Source organism: Physeter macrocephalus, chromosome 8, assembly GCF_002837175.3.
Source record: "Physeter macrocephalus isolate SW-GA chromosome 8, ASM283717v5, whole genome shotgun sequence".
Classification (NCBI taxonomy): domain Eukaryota; kingdom Metazoa; phylum Chordata; class Mammalia; order Artiodactyla; family Physeteridae; genus Physeter; species Physeter macrocephalus.
In genome coordinates this window covers 131,398,366-131,424,567 of record NC_041221.1, presented here as the reverse complement: position 1 = coordinate 131,424,567, position 26,202 = coordinate 131,398,366, and the positions used below count along the sequence as shown (strand labels likewise).

General features: G+C 38.7%; 2 protein-coding genes across 6 annotated transcripts in view; both read right to left on the bottom strand.

Moving 5' to 3' along the window:
- Window positions 1-1,844: 1,844 nt before the first annotated feature.
- On the bottom strand, window positions 1,845-12,342 carry C8H5orf24 (chromosome 8 C5orf24 homolog). 3 transcript variants are annotated; one of them, XM_007107057.2, is made up of 4 exons: window positions 12,100-12,342; window positions 5,932-6,361; window positions 4,135-4,208; window positions 1,845-3,309 (listed from the first exon to the last, which is right to left on the bottom strand). In XM_007107057.2, exons 2-3 carry the CDS (start codon window positions 6,356-6,358, stop codon window positions 4,168-4,170), a joined length of 468 nt encoding a protein of 155 aa, XP_007107119.1. In that variant the 5' UTR covers window positions 6,359-6,361; window positions 12,100-12,342; the 3' UTR covers window positions 1,845-3,309; window positions 4,135-4,167. The 3 variants fall into 3 exon arrangements, with proteins under 3 accessions (XP_007107119.1, XP_007107118.1, XP_007107117.1); XM_007107056.2 differs by having other exon boundaries at window positions 1,845-4,208; XM_007107055.2 differs by having other exon boundaries at window positions 1,845-6,361.
- Window positions 12,343-19,585: 7,243 nt separating this feature from the next.
- The window catches only part of DDX46 (DEAD-box helicase 46), a 56,015-nt gene continuing 49,398 nt past the window's right edge, over window positions 19,586-26,202 (bottom strand). For 2 of the 3 annotated variants that reach the window (XM_007107058.4, XM_055086770.1), the window contains exons 22-23: window positions 22,477-22,550; window positions 19,586-21,297 (exon numbers count right to left, since the gene is read on the bottom strand). In XM_007107058.4, coding sequence (XP_007107120.1) covers window positions 21,250-21,297; window positions 22,477-22,550 — 122 coding nt within the window. In that variant the 3' untranslated portion in view covers window positions 19,586-21,249. The remainder of the gene's footprint in view (window positions 21,298-22,476; window positions 22,551-26,202) is intronic. The other variant, XR_008618124.1, reaches the window with a different exon arrangement.

Below are 26,202 nucleotides of genomic sequence, written 5' to 3'. Positions count from 1 at the left end.
GAAAAAGGAGAAGTAACAACTGACACTGCAGAAATACAAAAGATTATGAGAGATTACTACAAGCAACTCTATGTCAATAAAATGGACAACCTGGAAGAAATGGACAAATTCTTAGAAATGCGCAACCTGCTGAGACTGAACCAGGAAGAAATAGAAAATATGAAAAGACTCAACTACTGAGGCTGCACTCTAGAGCCCGTGAGTCACAACTACTGAGCCTGCATGCCACAACTACTGAAGCCTGTGCGCCTAGAGCCTGTGCTCCGCAACGAGAGGCCACTGCAATGAGAGGCCCGCGTGCCGCAATGAAGAGTAGTCCCCGTTCACCGCAACTAGACAGAAAGACCACGCGCAGCAACGAAGACCCAATGCAGCCAATAAATAAATAATAAAATTACTATTAAAAAAAAAAAGCCATCACTAGACCTCCCTGGTGGTCCAGTGGTTAAGATTCTGCACTTCCACTGCAGGGAGTGTGGGTTCGATCCCTGGTCAGTGAAGTTACACATGCCGTGTGGTGTGGCCAGAAAAAAAACAAACCCCAAAACCATCACTTGCTCAGGTTTTGAAATTCAATTTCAAATTGTATTTGCTGTTTCCTACTCCAATTTATCCTTCTAGATAAGGGGGGTCAGCAAACTTTTCTGTAAGGAAAGGAATAATCAGTAAATATTTTAGGCTTTGCAGGACTTATGTCACAACTACTCAAGTCTGCCACTGTAGTGCAAAAGCAGCCAGAGATAATATGTAAACAAATGGGAATGGCTAATCCAATAAAACTACAAAAACAGGCAGTGGGTCTTAGTTTGCCAACCTCTGTTCCAGATGATATGCAGGATTCAGAAAAAATGGAAAAGGTAATTAGATATTCAAATAATTAGGAGAAAGTGTTTTTCTTTTTATATCTCCAATATTTGACAGTTACAAAATATGCACATGCTGCTATCCCTAAGGTTAACACTAAAGAAGTTAGCCACGTTTAATATCTAACCTTTTCAAATTAAAAGGATCAATCACATTTAAATTTAAACCTTTAGGGATTCCCTGGTGGCGCAGTGGTTAAGAATCCGCCTGCCAATGCAGGGGACACAGATTCAAGCTCTGGTCCAGGAAGATCCCACATGCTGTGGAGCAACTAAGCCTGTGAGCCACAACTACTGAGCCCACGTGCCAAAACTACTGAAGCCCGTGTGCCAAGAGCCCATGCTCCACAATGAGAAGCCACCACAATGAGAAGCCAGCGCACCGCAACAAAGAGTAGCCCCCGCTCGCTGCAACTAGAGAAAGTCCGTGCGTAGCAACAAAGACCCAATGCAGCCAAAAATAAATAAATAAATTTATTTTTAAAAAATAATAATTTAGGGCTTCCCTGGTGGCGCAGTGGTTGAGAGTCCGCCTGCCGATGCAGGGGACGCGGGTTTGTGCCCCAGTCCGGGAGGATCCCACGTGCCGCGGAGTGGCTGGGCCCGTGGGCCATGGCCACTGGGCCTGCGCGTCCGGAGCCTGTGCTCCGCAACGGGAGAGGCCACAGCAGTGAGAGGCCCGCGTACCACAAAAAAAATAAATAAATAAAAATAATAATAATAATAATTTAAGCCTTTAGTAGAACCATTAGCCTGAAGTATCTTAATAATTGGAAGAAAATGAGATTCACTTATAAGTTAGGAGTTTAAATTACAAATATATAAATAATTACTATTTTGAGAAAAACAAGTAGAGAGAGGCAGATTTCAGAAAGCACAACCCAAGGAAAATACAAGACCACCAATCATGAAAGAGGTTTTACCATTTACAATTACCCTACTTGGAAAATACTTTGCTAAGAAATAAAGTAGTAAACATAGTTGGTTTTAAAGTAATGACTTTATTAATAAATATACATCCATATGATGATGTAGATACAAATCATGAACACTACTCCATTCCCATACACATAATTGCACACGAGTAGCTCAAGTTCATGGACATAAAAACATACACAGTATCTATTCAGACTTTTTACAGCAGAGAACAGCGTGCTTATATCAGTTAACTGGTAATTATTTTCTCCATAATTACCTGTGGAAAAAGGAAACTGTGAAACTCAAAGAATCAAAGTGGTCTGATTACTATAAATCACACGCTTGATTTACTATAGCATTAAATTTTCCAAAAATTAAATACATTATTTGTGAGAGCACAGATTTATCTACTTGGGAGTAGGGGGGAAAAGCAAAGGAAAGATTTAGATACATCCTAGAGTTTAATAGCATGTAGTTAAGCTATAATAAAAACAAAAACATAATAGCATCAAAATATCTTATGTTCAAGGGAAAGAACGTTTTGAACAACTGTTGTGAATTCTTATATCGATATTTTACTATAAAGGGATCATAAAATTTTACTGCATATATAGACAATGACTGGCAGAGTAGCAGTTATTGTCAATATCCCCTGAATTGTTCTTTTAAAGCTTCTTAGAATATAAAAGAGAAACTTTTTTTTTTCTTTAGCTCATACACTGGTTTTTCTTACATTGGATGAATCACCTTTAACCTAATAAATGGATCCAGATAATTTTTTTTCCTCCTTAATTCAAAGAAACGCCATTCTTATTTCATGAAAATATACATGTAAATTCACACAAACATTAGTTTGGAATGAATATTACTTTTACTACTTTAACAGATGTTTCTTTTAAAAAGTAAATAAAAAATATAAAGAATTTTTTAGTCTAACTGAAATACTGATTTTTAAAACATCCCCAAATATTAAAAATTAATCACTTATTTTCTTCCAATACACTGTGCTAGCATTTTTTAAAATATCCAGTGCAAAACTCCAAAGATAGTATCAAAATCATCCCACACTAAAGATTAGTTATGCAAGGTTATAGCTGTCAAAAAATGAAAGTTTCATCTGTATTAGCTCCTAATTTATTAATATAAGAATAAATAAGGCATGTTAAAATATTTTTTAAAGAAAAAAGTAAAGCAAACTTACTTGAAGAGCAGATCATTTTCTGACCAAAGTTTTAATATAGAATAGTGAAACCTATTTTGTGAAGAACAGAATTACACAATATAAAATTACTAATTTACCTTTCAAGGAACAATCATACAGTGGGAGGAAAAGGCCAGTTTTCCCCAACTGATTATATTAAAGTATAGGCAATTGTTTAACATGCTATTTCAGTGTTTATCATGACAAGAGACAGTGTTACAAAAGATGCACAATGTAGTCTTTATAGAGAGTAAAAATATTTTGTATTTTAAGACTTCACTCGTGTTATCATTTAGATGTCTTTCTCTTCACCATGGCACCAACAAACTGTTCACAAGAAGAAAAGGAAGTGGAATCAGGAGATGCTCATCAGCATACAGATCTAACACTCCAGGTAACGACTCACATGAACACAGAAAATTCAGCTTTTTAAATGATGTTATCCATTCACAAAAGTAGCCATTCGCCCCCCTTTTTTTCCTGGGACATAGCTCCTGATGTTAATAAACACTGTTATGAACATACTTCCTTTAGTTGATCTCACCATTTCATTAACTTGTATATAAGAACACACCTGCTTTATCTTCTGACACACAGCACAGCACCACTGAGTACATGTGCTGGAGGATGGAGAAAGGGGCAGGGGAATGAATGTAGAAAAAGGCAGGGAGAAAGAGCATGTATAACAAAATCAGGAAAGCAAATAAACTGAAAGGGAAATGTCAAATGGGCGTACTATAAAACACAACCTGCAACCAAACCCTTGACAGTGATATAAATAATTACATGGAAGAACATTTAATTAAACAACTGTTTTCAGGAATTCAAAAGAGGATTTCTAAGCAGCGAACTGCTGAACATCATCTTGAGAAACAACTAAATGACAGATACATAATAAAAGTGGATGGATGAACATATGAATAAAGACGTAAGCATCTGTGTGTCTGTCAGAAGTTATACTGTTCTAAGTTTTATATTTTAAGCTTCAGCAAGAAGAAACTCTTGTAGCAATTTAGCTGCCAGAATGTTACAACTGATTATGTAGTCATCCAACATTGTTCTCTATGGTTTGTGCAAAGCTAAAATTGTTGAGGTCACTGTCTTAGATGCCAGTGCACACACAGTCCCCACATACAATGCAACACCTCTTACTGTAAAGAGCAGCATAAAGTCCAGCTCATTGTGTCAGGCATCACTGGAACACCTGAAGGCTTGCTGCTTTTTTCCTGATAAAAAAGGTATGAAACATGACATCCATTTGCAGTCAGTTTGCAGTAACTGAGAGCAAGCCCAAACAACACAGTATGTGCCCTTTTAAAATTTTAATTATTTTAAAAGTTTTGGGGTCCTGCAAATCTACATTATAATCTCAAAGGCATTTAAGCTCACAAATACATACACTGTAACTTTAAAGTTCAGTGGAATTTTTTTTTCCAAATCCAAAGTTTATAATAGTTTATTTTATTTAGAACTCAGAATAAATAAAATGTATATTAACAAAGAATATTACTTTCAGAAAGAGGGAAGAGAGATATCCTCCTGCCCCTTCTATACGTATCTACCCAATACGTTTTTTTCTTTCCTATCTATTTTGCTTCTAAAGCAAACACTGTCAGAAAAAAAATTTATTTTGAACGAAGTGGTCTCACTAGAGCCACCATGAGATTTTTAATTAAACTAACCAACATATTTCTTACATGTTTCATGCATAGATGGATTCCTATATACTTCTTAATATTTGGGTTCTGACAGTCAAAAAACTACATTTTGTTTATACCAGTTTTACAGTCTACCATTCAATTTTTGTCCTTTGGTAGATACAGACCTGAAACCACAGTAACTGCTAATGTAATGGGACAATTTATCAGAAAAAACTAAAAAATATTCTTAATAAATGAACATTAATAAATGTTTTAAGCATAATGCTTTAAAACTAAGTATATGAAAGACAAAATGTAGTAACTATAGCAACATGCAGACCTTAAGAATGTTTCTTTTCCTATTATATTAAATATGCTATTCTCAGAATGCACTGTATTCAATATTTCACCAAAAATGTAATGTGCAGTTTTTATAAAAAAGTTTATTTTTTCTGTAAATATGAATTGTTTGTAGTGTTTGGTATACATGCTCTTAGGCAATTAAAAAATACACAACCTAACATGGCTGAAAGGCAAACACTAAAGAATTTTTAAAGGAATAATAGTTAAATCAATTAATGCCATGTAGATCAATAAATAGGCAGCTGCTTAAACCTAGAACATTAAAAATAAGATTTTTAACATATGAAATCTAAGTAAATGCCAAAGCATACAAATATCTGTGTCTTGTCTCATGAACATGTTACAAAAAAACCTCACAGCCACTACCTCAAGTAATCCTGAATCATTAGTTTGCGTTGTTCCATCAGTTAAAAATACCTTGGATATTATCTTTATTATATTGTAAGCTTACTTCACAAACTAATAGGTATAATGTTTTCAGTTGTTTAGCACATGAAGCATCTATTTAGAATGACCCAAAAGTAGTAATGAAATGAGACACAACCATAACTCTAAAGGAAAAGCAAAAATGATTTAGATAGGTGTTACACTTGAACCTATGTACAAATACAATGCCACTGCTATGCCCTGAGTGCATCTGTCAGCATATGACAGTTTCTGAGCAAAAGCAGGAAAATAAAAAATCAAATGGGAAAACAAATTTGGAAAGCCCAGGCCATAAAATCATGTATGTCAAAATAAAACCAAGAAGCTTTGGGATTATTCACAATCTTCCTTCTAAACCTCGCCCTCCTTTCCTGCCTCATTCACTCATTGGGCGGCTTGATTTCGCTGCTGGTTTCCTCTACGCCATGAACTGCTCTACCATGCATCATAGGGTAAGGAAAAGCAGCAGTCCCACAGCCATAACCAAGATCGGCAAGACGGGATAGAGCTTTAATGCTACCTGGAGGTCTCCCTGGGCTGACTTTGTATCCCGCAGCTTTAGTTGTACCCAAAGGTCTGCCTGGACTTGTCTTAAATCCAGCTGCTTTGGTGGTTCCCAGGGGTCTGCCCGTGCTGGTCCGGTATCCTGCTGATTTGGTGGTTCCTGAAGGCCGGCCACGCTTACCAGATCGGTTGAGATTTTTCTTTTTCTTTAGTTCATCTTTTATCTCTATGCTTCTGCCACTTGTAGTCTGCAAGTGTGTTTCATTTAATGGGTCTTGCCTCTGACAAGCCATTGGTTTGTGGCTGACTGTGTGGCTGTATTTGTTTTGCTGGGAGGAATATATGTCAAACTGATCAGCAGCTCTCATGGCATCTTCACTGAGGCAGGAAGGTTTGCCAGGCCCACAAAAAGCTGGATTACTGCTGGCAACAGGATGCATCATTTTCTACCAAAAATAAAAGACAAATATGCATAAATACACATATACAAATATATATCTGTATGACAGCATTTAGTGGGAAAACAGTCTGTCTTCCAACAACTATGCAGGCTCTCTAAAATTAGCTGACAGGCAGGACTCCAGACCACTTATAAACAAACACACATCAGCAGATTCAGATACTTTTTTTTTTCTCAATTTAATCACTGGCAGGCACAAATGCCATGCAAGATAACTCTAGTACTGATTTTGTAGTTATAATGTTCTCTGCTTAGGAATTAGCAAAGTGTGTACATGAAATCTGTTACATTTTGTAGGCTCTTTTCTTCTAGACTACTAAATCCTAAAGAGATAATAATAAAGACAAGAATTGTTATTAACATGATTCTTTTTTTTTGGCCTCTCCCGTTGCGGAGCACAGGCTCCGGACGCACAGTCTCAGCGGCCATGGCTCACGGGCCCAGCCGCTCCGCGGCATGTGGGATCTTCCCGGACCGGGGCACGAATCCGTGTCCCCTGCATCGGCAGGCGGACTCTCAACCACTGCACCACCAGGGAAGCCCTGCCTAGCATTCTTAGAATGTCTTCCTTTGGCCTTTCATTATATTTCCCACATGTATACTTCTGATCTGGCCAGTTTTCACAAGGTGGACACTTCCTTATCATTATCATCATTTATTATTTATACAGAATCCTGAGTGTATGTTACACTTTACAAAAGATAGAATGTACCAAGGAAAGAACACAATCTGTTGGTCAAAGGTACTGACGCCCTTTAAACTATTCTATCCAAACAGGAGGCAATAACAACAAAAAGGGTAAACAAAGGTTTCCATTAGCTGAAATAAGTGAACATTTATACAAACTACAGAGACTTATACTACAAAAATACATGTAACAATCATAATAAAATACTTTCTATTTTTAAAGTATGGTTATCAAGACAAAAAGTTGAATGTGCAACACTGCTTTCTCCCTTGACCATAAATAATGATGTGGCTCTTCTTCCCTTACAAGAGCTCTGTGGCTTATTAACAAACAGTCCAAACTCTCTATCTGTGAAGACATCCCTGTGAATTGTTTCTCTATTTAGCCATATCGTTTAGACACACAGAAAATGAGAGTCTATATAGACTACAGTATTATACTTCAATAAGGTAAAAAACAAAAAAAAAAACACATGGGTTCCAATTCATATTTCAAAAGAGTCACAAATGTATACGAAGGTCCAGCCCCAAGTTGTTAGATGTTCGCCTGCACCTTTCATAAATGTAAAATTGTACCAAAACCTCAGTTATGAAAATAGTTACTCCCAGAGGCTAAGAATAGATAATCAATGTGAGCCAAAACCACTGCAAATTTATTTCAGTTATAAAGGTAAAAGGAAATGGAAATGAAGTCAAAGAACTGAATTCAGTTACATTACTAAATATTTGCTGAGAATCAAGAGATATAGAGCCACTGGCCAGCTAGCTTAAAGTCTTAACTATGAAGGAAAAACATTTACAACGAGAAGCTACTTGTTTATGGCAGAAGCCTTATAGACTTGAAAACATAAAACAAGAGTGAGCTAAACACAAATATTAAATGGAGTGATTCTTCACTTATTCCCCAAGGATAGAGAATGAGAATGAGTTTATTATCACTTCATTTGCTCAAATTCTAATTTCAGATGAGAAATAAAAAGAGATCATCAAGATGTGTTCCAAATGTAACGATATTAACTGAAAGTTTTTTGAGATTTTTCTACGTGCCAGGTAATGTTTGGCACTTTGCACATTATCTGACTTAATCATCACTACAATTCAACTCTATGGGGAACATACTGTTAGCTCTGTTTTACAGAAACTGAGGCAGGAACTTTAAGCAACTTGCCAGGGTCACACATTAGGAAATGGCGAAGCCAAATACAAATTCAGATAATCTGACTTCAGAACCAACCGGGGTTCTCAACAGCACCAGTATCATTTGAGTCAGATAATTCTTTTGGGTGGAGGCGGGTGGAGGATGGGGTTGTCCTGTACATTTTAAGATGCTTAGCAGCATCCCTGGCGTCTACCCACTCCACCCTCTTGATGTCAGTAGCTACACCCTCCTCTTTACCCTCCCAATCTGTGACAACCAAAATATTCTCCTGACATTGCCAAATATTCCTTGGGGGGCAAAATCTGCCATCTATCATGAGAATCACCCAGCTATACTAAAATGAAAACAGAAAACTCAATTTCAAATACTCCTGTTGGTCTTCCCTGGTGGCACAGTGGTTAAGAATCCACCTGCCAATGCAGGGGACATAGGTTAGAGCCCTGGCCCGGGAAGATCCCACATGCCGCGGAGCAACTAAGCTCAGGCGCCACAACTACTGAGCCTGCGCTCTAGAGCCCGTGAGCCACAACTACTGAAGCCCGCATGCCTAGGCGCCACAACTACTGAGCCTGTGCTCTGGAGCCCGCAAGCCACGACTACTGAGCCCACGTGCAACAACTACTTAAGTCCACACGCCTAGCGCCCATGCTCTGCAACAAGAGAAGCCACCACAATGAGAAACCCGCGCACCGCACCGAAGAGTAGCCCCCGCTTGCCGCAACTAGAGAAAGCCCGCGCACAGCAACGAAGACCTAACTCAGCCAAAAATAAATAAATAAATAAATTTATAAAAAAATAAAACACTCCTGTTGAAGTTTTTATTCACCTCTTAAGCTCCTACCTCTCCAAATATCCATAAAATCTGTTGATAACTTCTCCAAATAATCATAAAACCGTTCTGTTGATAACCTCTCCAAATATCCACAGAACCTTTCTATTGATAACATCTACAACATCTAAATCAAATAGATTTGTTTTCCAAATTGAAGAAAAGCCAACGTTGGGATTTGTGAAGGGACCAACCACATTCCTCTCCCCTACAAGTTATAAACTAACTGAGAAATATACACAGGAATTAGATAGGAATCAAAATACTAGTTTATTGCCAATAAAACTAGACTAGAGACCACATGCAAATACAAAGAGAAACACACTCAGACCTTTGAGCAGATTATAAGAGAAAAAGTGATCACTTTTTCTTTCTTTCTTTTGGCCGTGCCCTGAGGCTTGGACCACACAGTGAAAGTGCTGAGAGTCTTAACCACTGGACTGTCAGGGAATTCCCAGTGATCCCTTTTTCAATTTTATTATTCAGAAATCACCCTGCTGGAAAGCTCTAGTATAAAGAGATAGAAAAGTACCAGTTCTCTTCCACTAGTAGCACTGCCAGTAAAGGGAGAAAATGTTTTTTCCTATAATCTGTTTCAATGGTTTATAGCTCATGCCTTTTAAGTTCCTATCACTAACTTACCAAAACCTTCCCTCTGGACCTTATTCCTTTAACTTCATTTTCTCTTAATATATCAGAACATTCACCATCTATTATCACTCAGGATATACAGTCTCAGCTTACATTATGTTAGGCTTTCAGAAGCAAGATTCTGCCATATATCCTTTACTCAGACAACCAACACTGAAGAAAAATACACCATTTAAACAGCAGACCTGCAATTAAAAAAAAAAATCCACCCATCTTCAACTACTTTAATCTTCTCCAGGAATTTATGAATTTGGTTTGTATTATGTTAATTTACTTCTGACACTGCTCACGTTTATTGAGGGCCAACTCCATGAAAAACACTATTCTAAGCCATCAGGACACAAAATAGAGAGGAGTAAAGCTGTTTATCCCAGGGAAGACAGTAAGATACTGACTTAAAGAACATTTCTAAAGGGCAAGTCTTCTATATGTTATATATTTTCCTTCCCTCTACCACCAAGAAATCAGTACAGCATTCTGCTTACTCAATTACTGATTAAGAAGCTGGACAAGAAATTTACTATGACTGTTACTCATGTAAATAGTTAAATAAAAGAGCTTCCCTGGTGGCTCAGTGGTTAAGAATCTGCCTGCCAATGCAGGGGACATGGGTTCGAGCCCTGGTCCAGGAAGATCCCACATGCCATGGAGCAACTAAGCCCGTGCACCGCAACTACTGAGCCCATGCTCTAGAGCCCGCGCGCCTAGAGCCCCTGCTCCGCAGCAAGAGAAGACACCGCAATGAGAAGCCCGCGCACGGCAACGAAAAGTAGACCCCGCTTGCCGCAACTAGAGTAAGCCCACACGCAGCAACAAAGACCCAACACAGCCAAAAATAAATAAATAAGTAAATTTTTTTTTTTAAGTTAACTGAAACAGGAAACAGAGCTAAAACCAATCTCTTTCTACTTTCAGGTGTCAACTTTTTAAGATGGGAGTCAGCACCATTAGATCCTTGTGTGCATAACCATCATACATAAACACACGTGCACACACAGGCGGGCGCATACAGAATTTGTATGTTTGTATGCAGTATGTGCATATACAAGCATTATTCCTACATTTAATAACGCCTCCCTGGTTCCACCTCAGGGCTCGCCAGCTAACTGTTCTTTCTTGAGACTCTTCCCATACCATAGTACAGAGTTCATTGAAAGCATGCAGGCCACATTTCTTAATAGAGTCAGAACGAATACTACATTTCTAGAAAGTTTGGGCTGAACGAAATCCAAGAATACAGAACTAGCAAAGGTTAATAATCTTTTAAAATAGCTCACTAAATATAAGGGAATCAACTAAGAGCTTCGATATATTTTAACTATGACTAAATTAGAATTCTTAAAAGCATATGCTAAAACTTGCCATCCCTGAAGCTGTTTTACTGTGTGTTTAATTCCTGAAGTCTTTCTGTGAGCTGTTCTTTAAGAAATAATTCCTTTTCCTTCTCCTGAATGTGGCAGTCACCACTGTCAACATAAAGAACTATAACTATTTTTAGTAACTTCACAACGCATTCATTTTTAAACATGGAGAAAATCTTCCTTTCAAGAAAACCAAGTTCTGCTCTCTTCCGAGGAGCGAACACCACATAATTCTCAGAGGTTAATTTCAGGTCATTTGACTTGTAACAACTAGCTAAAATCATGTGATTTTATAATTCTAAATGAAAGTCCATTGGTGATCGACCTCAATCACTCAGAAAGTCTATTCAGCAAAGGCTAAAACAAATGCCAGTAGCGACGCATCCTGCCCCACCACGTAAAGTTCTGATACTAGGAGAGAACATAAATAACGGTCTTCTTTGTCTTCTTTCTACTCTTTAATTGTGCCTCCACGGCGCAGTTTCCCCAGTGCCGGAATCCTTATTTGACAAGAGGCGTTTAAAAATGCATTACCTGTTGTGCCCGAAAGCGATTATTAATGTATCAGCAATAAGAACTTTGCAGCAAATACACGCCCACACTAGAGAGAGGGTTGTGAACCCTCTCCGATAATCATAACTGATAGCCCGCTGTCGTGCACCGGAGTTCTGCAAGCTGGTCAAGTCCACAGGCCACTCCATCTAGACGTCCATCTCGAAGCCAGCAAGCATTAATTTAAAGTGATGGCGGGGAGGAATGAGGATTCTGACCTCGCAAAGAAAGGATGACCCCTCCCCCCGCCGCAGGAGGAATTTCCCCCAAATAATGGCTTCAAGCCCGGAGAAGAGCAGGCTACGACCGGGGCCCCTCCTCTCGCTCCGGGCTAGGCCAGAGCCCCTTCTCAGGCGCGGGTCGGAGACCTCTTCTCACCAGCTGGCTAGGCCCTCATTTTGGCCCCCTCCTTGCCTTCTCCACGAGCACCCGCCGCCCCGACTCTGCTCCCGGCCAGTCTGACAAACCCCCGCGCGCCCACCTACCTCAGCCGCCAGTAGCCCGGCCCCTCAGCGCGCCCAGGGGCTGCCCATCGGCTGGGAACCTCACGCTGGCGCCGCTCTTTCCAGCCCGGCGCCTCTACACTGCGCGGAGAGCCCAAAGCAGGCAGGGCGGCGGCAGCGGCGAAGCGGACGCTGGTTCCCAGCTCCGACCTCAGCCACCGCTCACAGTGCAGCACCGGACCGAGCAGGAAGAGGCCACCACAGCCCCGTGGAGCAAGAAGCGGCGTGCGCGAGCTCGCGAGTACCGCGCACGCACACGCACACGCACACGCACGTCGCGAGACCCAGTCTCCCGCCGACGACCAGCACGCAAGCCTGGGGAGAGTATCCCAGGGAGCCGGGCTGCGCTTGCGCGGCACGGGGACGACAGGAGGTGGGGCTTAGGAAGGAGCTATTTAGGCTCTGGTGCAGGTCGCGCGCGCAAAGGGATAATAACTTCCTAACGTGGAGTTTTCAACCCAATCCTGTGATGCTGGATCTACTACCGACCCCATTTTTCAGATTACAGGACTAATAAATGGTGGAGTCAGGATTTGAACCCAGCATTCTTGTTCCAGAAACTGTGCTTTTAATCACCGTTGGCAAAAAGATTTATTAATCCCTTATTGTGCTAGGTGCTACCCAAAGCATATTAAAAGGATTCAGCCTCTGACTTCTAGTTACTTAGGAATGGGTGCGGTGAGATCTCCACCTGCAAATAAAATGGGGAATATTCAAATAACATGAGGTGTTTGGGCCCTCAGTCCTAGCACCATGTAATAACGAAAAGCCTCATTTTGTAAAGCTAATATTAAAACTTTAACAAGTTTTTATATCCATGACCTCCTCTGAATTACCATATTCTTCATCCCACCATCACAGGAAGGGATGGGACAAGAATTAGCTTGCTTACAAAATCTCCCCTTTTATGTAGCTGTTGTGAGATTTCTGGCATATGGGTCACCCCATACAAGCCACTTAGCAGAAGGGATTAGTTTCCCCGGTTCTTCGGTCCGTTAATTCTAAAATGTCAGAAAGGAGAGGATCCAGAATTAGCAAGGTTGCCGAGAGGAAGACACTTTTTTTTTTTTTTAAATAAAGCATGGTTGTTGTTTTATTTTAAATTTTTAAACTTTTATTTTTTCCGGCCAGGCTCTGCTGCTTGCAAGATCCTAGTTCCCAGCCCCAGCAGTGAAAGCGCAGAGTCCTAACCACTGGACCGCCAGGGAATTCCCAGGAGACACTTCTTTGACAGCATGAAGAGGCCAGAGGCAGGTGCTTATCCCTTTTGCCCATGCAATGAAGACTGAGGAGATAATTCTTAACACTGAATTGCACCATGAGCACAGCACTTGGCCCAGTGCTGCTGTCAGCAGGAAATAAAGAGCAACAACTTTTCTGGGTGAGTACACAAGCCAGGAGGCAAACCAAATACAGTACATAGAACAGGCAAGCTCATTTTCTGGCAAGCAGGGTTTTGTAAAATGATTCTAAGAATCATTCTAACTCCTATAGAATACTAGAAAACAGGACCGATCATACTAGTATTGTTCATATATAAAAGGAGAATACCAATATAGAAAACAGCTAAAATATGTACACAGATTTTAGGGGATATTAAGTAGCCTTCCAAAAAACTTTCTGAAAACGTTTTCTCTAAGGAAGGTTTCTTTTTTATTCTTGAAGGGAAATGTGAGAATGCACTGCTGTGCTGCCATACCATGACTATTCCAGATCCATAACTTTAAACTTTCAACTGAAATTGCATTTGTACATAAAACCACTAAAGAAGAAAACTTTTGTGAATTCCCTAGTGGTCCAGTGGTTAGGACTCCCCGCTTTCACCGCCAAGGGCCCAGGGTTCAATCCCTGGTCGGGGAACTAAGATCCCCACAAGCTGCAAGGCAGAGCCAAAAAAAAACTTTCACACTAATAAGGTCAAATGATTTGCAGGCCCAATGGAGAAGTAGCCAGAGTAGTAAAGGAAGTCAGACATTCCCGGGTTTGAATGTCTTTCTGCCATTCACCTCCTATGGTACCTCGGACAAGTCACTGCTTTTTCCAGAAGTTTCTGTATGTGTGAAATGAAGATAATGTCTTTCTTGTAGGGCTGTGAAATAAAATGAGCTAATAGGTAAAGAAAGATGTGGATTTAAATCCTCAGTCTACCACTTACTAGCTGTGTGACTATGGACAAGTAACTAGTTAATTCAACATATTTATTGAATTCAAAGTACAAGCGATGCAGGACAGACAAGGTCCCTAACATCAGGAAGTTTACATTCTGGTGCGGTAGGCAAAAACTCATATAAATAATCAAAATACAGTGTTAAATGCAATGATCTGGTGTTTTCAGATAATTATCTCTGGTTGGTCTTCATGAGGTGCTATAGTACACATAACAGGTAGATAAATGGATATGCTTTTTCAAGAGCATATCAATTTATCATCACTTCATTTGCAAAAAGAGCACACTTTTAAGTGTCACACTATTTGACTTACCTCCAAACATTTCTTCTTCAAAAATGTATACCTGTGAGGAGATCACCTCTGTGCTTTGTGACCATGAGAGGGGTGGGATAGGGAGGGTGGGAGGGAGGGAGACACAAGAGGGAAGAGATATGGGAACATATGTATATGTATAACTGATTCACTTTGTTGTAAAGGAGAAACTAACACACTATTGAAACAGTTATACTCCAATAAAGATGTTAAAAAAAAAATGCATACCTGTGAAATACGATTTGGACTCGACATTTTTCATTCCTTCTCCAAAAGCCTCAGCCTAGCCCAGAGTAGGCCAGATAATATAGACAAACCACTAGTTAATAAGACTTTTGCATGATAAGCGGTGATTGTATACATGTGAAAGGAAGGCCATAAAAGGAATATTCGACTAGAGTGGAAAACTGGCTGCCTCTAAAGACCTTTCAATTAAGGCAACAAGTGTTCTTAAATGCTATTCATTTGAACTGAAAGATATCCATAGGAAAAATGAATCTTACTTTCTAGATTTTATCAGTAGCCACTGACTGTCCTTGCTAGATATGCAGCTTACAGCAATGAAAGATACAGCAATATTGAAAGATAGCCTAAGAAAATATACTCCCATTCACCCATTGTAATAAGAGTACTAATATTTATTGAATGCTTACCATATGCCAGGCAGTTTTTATATGCTTTAATGCTTTACATGTATTATTTCATCTTATCCTCACAAAAACAGATAGGTATTATCTCTATTTTATGTATGAAAAAAGTGAGACATTTTAAAGCATTTAAGCAACTTGCCTAAGGTTGTCCAAGTATCACCCAATATGTGATTTATAATTATGTATATGAACTGTTATTCTAAACTGTAATAATACTATACATGATATATCATGTAACAACATATTATAAAATCTACTCAAAAAATTTAAAGGATGAGATTTAATGTGGATTTTTTTTTTTTTTTGGCTGTGTCGGGTCTTAGTTGCAGCACGCAGGCTCTTTGTTGCAGCGCTCAGGCTTCTCTCTTGTTGTGACGTGTGGGTTTTCTCTTCTCTAGTTGCGGCACCCAGGCTCCGGAGCGCGTAGGCTCTGTAGTTTGCGGCCCGTGGGCTCGGTAGCTGTGGTGCAAGGGCTTAGCTGCCCCATGGCATGTGGGAACCTAAAAGATGAGATTTTAAAGAAGAAATACAAATAGAGGATCCAGTGTTTTCTCCCTTTTTCCAATGGCTTACTATACATGTGCCCCACTTTGAAGGCCACTGCTTTAGATAATAGGCAGTCAAAATCCAAGAACAAAACAAAGTGAAGATTATCAGTGGCTTTCAAACTTGAATATGTATCACAGAATTAATACCATCCCAAACATACTAATAATAGCAACTCTAGACTGTAAAAAGTTACAGGGGAACTTGTGCATTCTTTAAAGACATCCACTCCCCTGCTCTTTCCATGGAGCTTTCCAGATCTGAGACTTGGGCCTGGCTTGGGGGATGGGGAGGACTTTTTTTCAAAAGTCTACAGTAGAGTTCTAGGAATCTCAGCTCCCAGAAGCCTCCCTCAGGCAAAGGCATGGAAAGAAAATATTACCTTCGATATTACCTTGCACTGGCTGGACACAGGCACCTGAGAGCCTCCTAGGAATTCGGGAATAAAGGCCAAGGACACTTTAACACCCAAGGCTGCTAGAACTGCTGGGAGTTGACAGGCTGCAAAAAAATCCACCTACTACCAAGCGCCAAGTTCAAATACATGCTTTTTCTGTGGTCAAAGAGCACACTTTTCATACTGAATCCTCACATTTTCTTTATTCTATAATAGGCAAAATTGTGAAAAGGGACTAATACTCAAAACATGAAGTATCACGTATTTCCATTTATTAAAAATAATTAGGATTTTCTTAAATTCTGAAACTCTATAGCTTTTACAGTAATCCTAATGATATCTGAGAGAGTAACTCTGAGTTCCAGTTTTCCAAAGGGGTTAAAACTTTTTTTTATTTCACATTTTTACCCCTCTAGAAGAACAAGGTTAACACAAATATAGAATTTTTAAAGGCTTGAGCTTCAAAATCATGAACTTCTATAAGCTTATGCCATATTTGGAAGAGAACAAGGTCAAGAAAAATAATCAAAAGTAAATTCCTCACTAGTCATGTGATTTGATGGTATGCACTTACATACCAGTTTGGCCATAAAGCCCCAGAAAGGTGAGACCACTGATATTGTTGGGATATTGCAAAGAATTCATTTGCTTACACTTTTTCTTCATGTCTCTACTTGGACTCCTGCTCAAGTAAAATTATAAGTTGATACAGAAAAAAAAGGACCTTCAAATATCTGCAATTGGTAATACACCAGGGAATCTTTACCTAGTGACGGAAATGTAGCCACCTTTAGCTCCAGAGAGCTGGCCTAAGAACACAGCATATGTTTCACTAAGCAACATGTAAGATGTTGCTATACTCCAAGTCAAATGCCTCACTCCAGTGAGATTTTATTAAGGTTTTCTGGTGGTTACAACACCTAAACTGAATAAAATGTTAAGACATCCCCTCTACCTATCCACACACATTCATCCGTTCTCTTTCTCTCTTTGTATTTACATACACACCTTTTTAAAAGATTAACTTCAGCTTTTCATGCCAGAAGCAGAAGGCATAAGAAAATGTCAATAGATTCCAATTCTTACATAAAACTATGTACCACAATGTGAAGAACTGGTAGCTCCAGACTCAGTTCTAAGAGGAAGAGTATTCTCATTGACCACATTGGGCTAGCCACTCAGAATTCACGCCTGCTACATGAACTTAGCATCCATCATCTAAAAAGGACCAGAATGGGGCATTTTACTCAACAAAATATAGTTTTTTACCCTGGACTTCACTTCAACTACCATTTTCCCCCCAGCCCCTTTTTATTTTTAAATTTTTAAAAACATCTTTATTGGAGTATAATTGCTTTACAATATTGTGTTAGTTTCTGCTGTATAACAAAGCGAATCAGCTATATGTATACATATACCCCCATATCCCCTCCCTCTTGTGCCTCCCTCCCACCCTCCCTATCCCACCCCTCTAGGTGGTCACAAAGCACCGAGCTGATCTCCCTGTGCTATGCAGCTGCTTCCCACTAGCTATCTACTACCCTCACTTTGTCCCAGCTTACCCTTCCCCCTCCCCGTGTCCTCAAGTCCATTCTCTACATCTGCGTCTTTATTCCTGTCCTGCCCCTAGGTTCATCAGAACCATTTTTTTTTAAGAGTCCATATATATGTGTTAGCATACAGTATGTTTTTCTCTTTCTGACTTACTTCCCTCTTTATGACAGACTCGAGGTCCATCCTCCTCCCTACAAGTAACTCAATTTCGTTTCTTTTTATGGCTGAGTAATATTTCATTGTATATATGTGCCACACCTTCTTTTTCCATTCATCCATCGATGGACACTTGGGTTGGTTCCATGTCCTGGCTATTGTAAATAGTGCTGCAGTGAACACTGTGGTACATGTCTCTTTTTGAATTACGGTTTTCTCAGGGTATATGCCCAGTAGTGGGATTGCTGGGTCATATGGTAGTTCTATTTTTGTTTTTTTAAGGAACCTCCATGCTGTTCTCCATAGTGGCTGTATTAATTTACATTCCCACCAACAGTGCAAGCGAGTTCCCTTTTCTCCACACCCTCTCCCACATTTATTGTTTGTAGATTTTTAAAAATTTCTTTATTTTTTGGCTGCATTGGGTTTTTGTTGCTGGGCACAGGTTTTCTCTAGTTGTGGTGAGCAGGGGCTACTCTTGTTGCGGCTCACGGGTTTCTCATTGCGGTGGCTTTTCTTGTTGCGGAGCACGGGCTCTAGGCACGTGGGCTTCAGTAGTTGTGGCTTGCGGGCTCTAGAGAGCAGGCTCAGTAGTTGTGGCGCACAGGCTTAGTTGCTCCACGGCATTTGGGATCTTCCTGGACCAGGGCTCGAACCCGTGTCCCCTACATTGGCAGGCAGATTCTTAACTACTACACCACCAGGGAAGTCCCTGTAGATTTTTTGATGATGGCCATTCTGGCCGGCGTGAGGTGCTACCTCATTGGGGTTTGATTAGTGATGTTGAGCGTCCTTTCATGTGTTTGTTGGCAATCTGTGTATCTTCTTTGGAGAAATGTCTATTTAGGTCTTCCACCCATTTTTAGATTGGGTTTTTTTTTTTTATATATTGACCCCCAGCTCTTATCTTAAACAAGTGCTATGTTATCTGCCACTAAAGGACTTTAGCTGATGGTTTTATAAAGCAAAGCAAGGAATCATAGGAAAAGAGCTCACACACAGACAAGTTATAACTTTGGAGGCTTTGCTCTCTAGCATGTGATTCTTAAGGTGCTGATGAATTATTTAGAAGTGGGCTCCACAGCTGGCTTCGTAGGATTTATAAATCCCAGGTACTCAAAAGCTGGTTCTGCTCAAACAAAAACTTCTTTGCACATAGGGACTGCCTCCCTCCAAAGAAGGACTGCAGTCACAGGTATACTGTGACTACCAGTTCAATACCATGTGCATACCAACAAGGCTAGTAAGGTATGAAATATATCAGATAATCAACTGTCTAAAAGGAGTTGGAGAGAATCTAGCCATTATCATTTCATTCTATACTTCCATTTTCTAAGAATGAGTGTCACTGTGATAAAACACCAACTGGCACATGAATCCATTATTTCACCTACACCCTATCTTATGCCAAATATAAACACCATTAAAGACTAAGAGCCCTCTTCAGGAAGATATTTTTGGATAGAACTATACATTTTGTGTTGCTAGAATTTTTTAATAAAGATACAGAGAGTATAAAGAGGTATTACTCTCTCACATGCCTAGCAATGTAAACAAAATTAGATAAACAGCAGAAAACATTTCAGCAAAGATAATTTTAGGAAAACTCAGACTAAATTAACTTTATTTTATAAGGAATTTAGAAAACATGAGCAAATATTGATATTGCATTAAAAAAACAAATTAACCTGTACGTCATTCAAATCTTAAAAATCAAAGAGTGTGACACTAAAAAACTGTAATAACAGAGAAATGTGCTTCATTTTAACAAAATACTATCAGTGGCTTATTACAACTAGATATACAAACATAAAGGTAATAATGCTAAAATGATGTAAAACTCTGAATCTCCAAGTGATGGAGCAGGCTGAAGGGAGCACCAATTGCCATCAATGTGGGACTGCAACATATTCTATCAAAAGAAACAAACTATCACTAGGTAACAAAAATAAGGATATAAATAAAATGGGGGGAGGGAGGAGGGACCCAAGATGCCTGAAATCTTATAGTAAATGGTTTATTTGGTTCTGTTGTTACCTGTGTTGTGTCTGTTTTCTTCTTCTAAGAAAAAAAGAGGATATGCGAGGGATCCAAGAATATTTCCAAGTTATACCTTAGATTTTCATTAAGGATAACTTTATATTGAAGAAATCATGATTGATACTCCTTGTCACTTTAACCACCTAACGTACTATTAAAATAATTTAACAGCTATAATATTCTTTGGTTTTTTTTCTTTTTTAAAAACTCTAAGTCAAGAATACTCAAAGGAACTTCTGTACCTTTTAAGAAATACATCTATTTAATTCCTGAAAATTTTATTTTTTCAAGGAGTGACAACAATATGAAGTTCTAATACACCAGGAGTCTTGAAAAAAATTAGGTGATCCAATTATAACAATTTAAATTAGAATATTCAGGAAATATATCTGAAGGCTCAAAAATATAATTTATGATTCTTTGTGAACTAAATTTCACTGAGAAATGCTTGAAGTCTAAGTTTAAAATGTGAGTGCCATTATGCTTTTTTTAAGAAAGAAAATTCACAACCTATTCAATAATCCTGAAGAAAAATCAGATTGGTATGGTGTTTGTATGTACAGATGCATAAACGAACACTTTCAGGGGGAAAAAACAATCATATTAATATTTATAGGCTACAAATCACTTTCTTTTAAGGAAGATTAGAAAAGAGTTAGTAGCTAGGCATAGAGCCAGAGGTTGTGAGGGGAACCTGAAAGTAGTAAATACTAAAACTCTTAAGAGTGTAAAGGAATGCAAAAAATTCTTATACTACAAATTTTTAATTTTACAAAACCAAAAACCAGTCCAATTATGGCCCATACATGATAATAAAAATTGAAACAAAAACTGTGAACCCATTTTGTAAAAATTCTATTATAATATTCTTAAATATAGTTCATATTGTTCCACTGAGTCAAGTAAGATTTAAGCTCAAGGTGGTCACAAAATTAGAGAATTTTACCTTTTCTGAGGAGATTATCACAATTTCATTGCAAGAAGATAAGGTGAACAGCCCCTTAGCGACTTATATACTTTATTTCCTTCAATGGAAAGTCCAAATATTTTAATTTTCTTAACGCTTCTGGAATATTATCCAGATTTACATTAAAGGGCACTTTAATGAAAACTTTAAATATAGTTTGATAATTCTGGGGATACTTACTGAAAGAAGATTCGTTAGCAAATACTGGTTTCTTGTATTAAAAAAAAAAATCAGCAAGACAGAATTTTAAAAATCTTAACTTAAAATACATTGTAAACTGTAGACAACAATTGCCACATGTATCACAGACCAGCACAGGTAAAAAGTTTTTTCCAGATGTTTTATAAGACTTTGTATCTTCCTTTATTTGTTGGTTGGTATGAATTTTGCTACAAGAGAAAATAAAAGGCATATGATCAGTAAAAGGGAGAAAAAAATATGTTAAGTAATTTCCTTTACAAACTTATAAAACTATCAGATATTTAAAATAAAAAATATTAATATTATATTGAAGAAGAAAGAACTATTCAACAATCATCTCCCTGTGTTCACTCGACTGCTCCTTAACAACGGTTCTGAACCAACTTAATGGTGGTGGCATTCTTTTTCTATCACTCCTTGATGAAAGTCACTTGATTTAAACATTGTTTTTATTCTTCCCACTTGTTTTGTGTACCTTCTATTCTTTAAATTTTTTATCCACCTGAAAGAATGTTCTGTAAGGGAAATTTTAGAAAAGCCCTCAAAAACACATTCTTAGAGAAAGGATAAAGTTTCCTTTCAAAGGGTCCTCATCCCAATGTACACACTGTAGGGAGAGTTTACAGGGATATGTCTGCCTCCTTTGGAAAGGTGGTCTATAAAAGGCCGCTTTATCCAAAATCAAATTAAGTCCTCATCTAAGTTTAAAAACACTCAAAACACCTAAGTTTAAAAACACTGGCAAAAATGTAGAGAAACTGGAATTTTCATACACGGCTGAAGGTAATGTAAACTGGTATAACTACTCTGCTAAACTACACATACCCTATAACTAGCAATTCTACTCCAAGGTACGTTCTCAAGAAAAAAATATACTAACGTGTACCAAAGAGACATGGAAGAATGTTCATAGAAGCATTATTCATAAAAACCAAAAACTAAAATGACCTCAAAGTCTAAAACATAAATTAACTGTGGTATATTCACATGCTTAAATACTATACTATTTAATACTACTGATTTCCTCAAAGTAATGTTGAGTGAAAGAAATCAGATATAAAAGAGTACACAGCATTTGATTCCACTTATATGGAGTTCAAAAATAGGCGAAACTAATCTTCAATGTTGAAAGTCAGAATAACGTTACATTTGGGGGCAATGAATAGTGACAAGGAGGGGCATGAGCGGGCCTTCTGGGATACTGGTGATGTTCTATATTTCTTCAACTGGCTAGTGATCACATCAGTGTGCTTATTTTGTGAAAATTCATCAAACTATATGTATATCATTTGTCTACTTTTCTTATTTATATTATAGTTCAATAAAACATTTATTAAAACAAATAAGTCCTTGAGGTTTTCACTCACCAGCCGGATCAGTTCTTCTTTTATAAGCCTGGTGATTTCTGCCTTTGCTTTCTGCACAGCCAGTTCATTGGCACCTGGTGAGTGAGTGGAGAACATTATTTGTATTACTAGAATTAGGCTGGATGCTTATCTACTTCATAGAGATCGGTAGGTGACTTTCAGCAACATTGTACTACTTGCCAAGATAGTCTTTCAATACCTGGTGGAACATCATCTACATTGCATCATGGCTGCTTATTATTATGATTACATTTACAGTTTCAAATGTAGCCAGTGAGGTTAGTGTTAAGGTTAGTGAGGTACTAGTGTTACAAGTTCTTGGTATGTTGGTATGCAAAGAAAAGATAATTCGCAATTTGTCCAGAAGAGAAGAAGAAAAAGTAAAAGGAAAATATAACTTCCCAGGTTCATTTATTTAGCAAATATTTATTGGATGTTTATTATGCTCTTTAAAGTCAGCAAATGTTTTGGAAAAGTGTCACCTGAGCAAAGTCTTAAAGATGAATGGACGACTAGCCAAGCTGGAGGAGGAGAGATGACATGAAAAGTATTTTACAAAGGGAATCATGTGTGTAATGGTACAGATTAAGAAAGTCACGCTTAACTACTGAAAAGTAAGAGAAGTACAGCATGGTTGAAAAATTTAAAAAGTGTGTGAAAGAACACAGCAAGATAGCCAAGTAGATGAGGTAGGCTGGAGACATTTGTATAGTTATAAATTCAAGAAACATTAAGCACCCACCATGTATGCTATACTATAAGAGATTCATTATACAAAGTACTCATTCATCTCTTTATGATCTTGTAGGCTACTAGAAAAACAAACTTGTAAAGATATTACAGCAAGATGAGTAGGTAGTAAGTAGTCTACCAGAGCAATTTTTTTTTTTAATAAAATTTTATTTATTTATTTTTCGCTGCATTGGGTCTTCATTGCTGCACACAGGCTTTCTCTAGTTATGGCAAGCGGGGGCTACTCTTCGTTGCAGTGCGCAGGCTTCTCATTGTGGTGGCTTCTCTTGCTGCAGAGCACAGGCTCTAGGTGTGCAGGCTTCAGTAGTTGTGGCACGCAGGCTCAGTAGTTTTGGCTCACGGGCTCTAGAGTGCAGGCTCGGTAGTTGTGGCACACGGGCTTAGTTGCTCCACAGCATGTGGGATCTTCCCAGACCAGGACTCGAACCCGTGTCCCCTGCACTGGCAGGCGGATTCTTAACCACTGCACCACCAAGGAAGTCCCCAGAGCAACTTTTAAATATCACTTCTTCCAAGAATCTTTCCCTAACTTCTCCAGGTGGGGTTAAGTGTTTTTTCCCTCAGGGCTCTCACAGGATTGTGTTCATACCATCATGAAAGCACATTTTTTTTTTTTGGCCATGCGTGCGGCATGCAGAATCTTAGTTCCCTGAGAAGGAACTGAACCCCTGCCCCCAGCAGTGGAAGCGTGGAGTCTTAACCACTGGACCGCCAGGGAAGTCCCTGAAAGTGCATTTTTAAGGTAGAATGGACAAGACGTTTTTTCTGACTAGATGTGAACAGTGAAGAAGAGGAACAAAGATGCTAAGAGTTGAGTAGCAAGTAAAGAAAATAACAGGTAATAAAGGAGATACTGAATCCAAGAGGAAGAACAGGTGCTACTATTAGCAGTGATAGTGGATGAAATTCGATTCTGAGATCGTTGTGGCTGAGGTGTTCAGGGGACACCAAGTTGGAAATTTCAGTAAGGCCAATGGAAACAAGGAGCAGAAAGAAGTAGAGGAGAGATGGAGATTACAGAGCCATCAAGGGTAAGTGTGGAGGGATTTGAAGCCAGGGGACAATGCCAGGAAGTAGGTACCTCTAGAGAGGTAACACGGTGCACACCTATAAAAGGAATAGAGCTGGACCAAAGAAGGAGACTAGAGATTAAGGACTAGGAGTGAAATGTCAAAGAAAAAAAGAACTGGGGTTGTAGAGAACTATGTTTTTATCATTTTAAAAAAAAAAAATTTTTTTTTTTGGTTGCCCCGCATGGCATGTGGAACTTCCCTGACCAGAGATCGAACCCATGTCCCCTGCAGTAGAAGCTTGAAGTCTTAACCACTGAACCACCGGGGAAGTCCTGTTTTTATCATTTTATATAAGAAAATCAGATAAGGAAAACAATTCACAAGAAATGGGAAAATTTCCCCCCTTATTAGATACGCTAACTTTTTCAAACCCATAGAGAGGAGAGGAGAGGAAAGGAGGAAGGGAGGAGTGGGAGGGAGAAGAGGAAAAGAAACGGGAGGGGGGAGGGGAGGAGGAGGACGTGGAGAAAGAAGAGGAGGACAAGGAGGAAGAAAAAGAAACAGTTTAACAACAGGAAGGAAAGGGTCATGAGTATGGCTGTGAAGTCATAGCAACATATCTAATCTAATTTAAGTCCTACACCTCGACCAGCCACTGACCACAACATTTTAAAGCTGTGGGTGCTGGAAGGCAAGAGAGGTGGATGAATGTGAAGCCAAGGGTATAATCAAGAGCCAAGCCAGAATGAAAATTATTAAAAAAATGAAATTCAGGAGGAAAATATGCTACTTGGCATGAGTTGATGTATATAGCCTGTTGACATTCTCTGCTGTTTTAAAAAGAAGGAAAATGATACTCCCACCCAGCTCCAAGTGAAGAGCAATTTTCCTGCGTTAGTTAGAACCTGACCATTTGGACCAGTTTAAATTTTTGACTGACACAGCTTCTTTAGGTAATAGGTTACATATGTTTATAAACTGTCATGAAAAAGTGGCATTTCCTTTCATTGGTCCCAAAACAACTCTGGCTGCTTTTAAGGGATTCTCCACTAGTAAAAACAGAGGGTCACAAAACAGGCTATAAATTATACAGGCTGGCTAGGCACGTACCTCCTTCCTGTTCTCCTTTGCACTGCCAGGAGCTGCTGAGCCACACAGAGCCTCTAAGGAGCCAGACAGTGGGGTCCCTCCAATTACAGAACTAGAAACAGATGAGACTAGGCTCCTTCCAACACCTGTTTTCATCCTATTAGTGTTCAGTTAATTTGGTTGGAGTTTCAAAAGCTAAAAGATCCTTTAAATCTAATCATCTATGAAAATTTTCAAAGCTTTAGGTCATTTTAATTACCAATCTCCAGCTCTTATTTAGCATATTTATGTTGCCAGAATTCTCAAGATTCATTTCTGACAAGGTTATCTTTTTACTGGGGGAGAAAAACCTTGCTTAGATTATAAAAATTAGATGTTACTTCCTAAGTACAAGTTGACAGTGGAAAGAAGCACCCAGAACCATTTTAGGTGGATGGAAAAGTCAGCAGAAGCTGTGGGCTTCTCATTTCACTTCACTTGGTAGTACAGGAGATGTGTTCTGATAAAGTTATATACAAATTAAACCTGGCATACATTAATTATACTACACTAAATAAGTATAATTACCTTTAAATTAATAAATTATATATGGGATCCTTTTTCAAAGCAAACAATCATCTCTGATTTACCTCTTTAAAAGGCAGTCATTTAAAATACTGGTTTTGAAATCTTAGAGATATTCAGAATAAACTAGTTATGTTATTGCAAAAAATAATAATAAAAATAAAATACAATACTGGTTTTGCTTAAATGACACCTATGACATTCAAGCTGAATATACAAGGATGACTCCATGTTTACCAAAGGTTTTATCATCAGATTCTACCGAATGACATCCTGTATGGCCTAATGAACACAGTAGTAAGAGAGA

Excerpts from the sequence above, each read along its gene's own strand:
- C8H5orf24 (XM_007107055.2), bottom strand. The coding sequence starts at position 6,358 with ATGATGCATCCTGTTGCCAGCAGTAATCCAGCTTTTTGTGGGCCTGGC.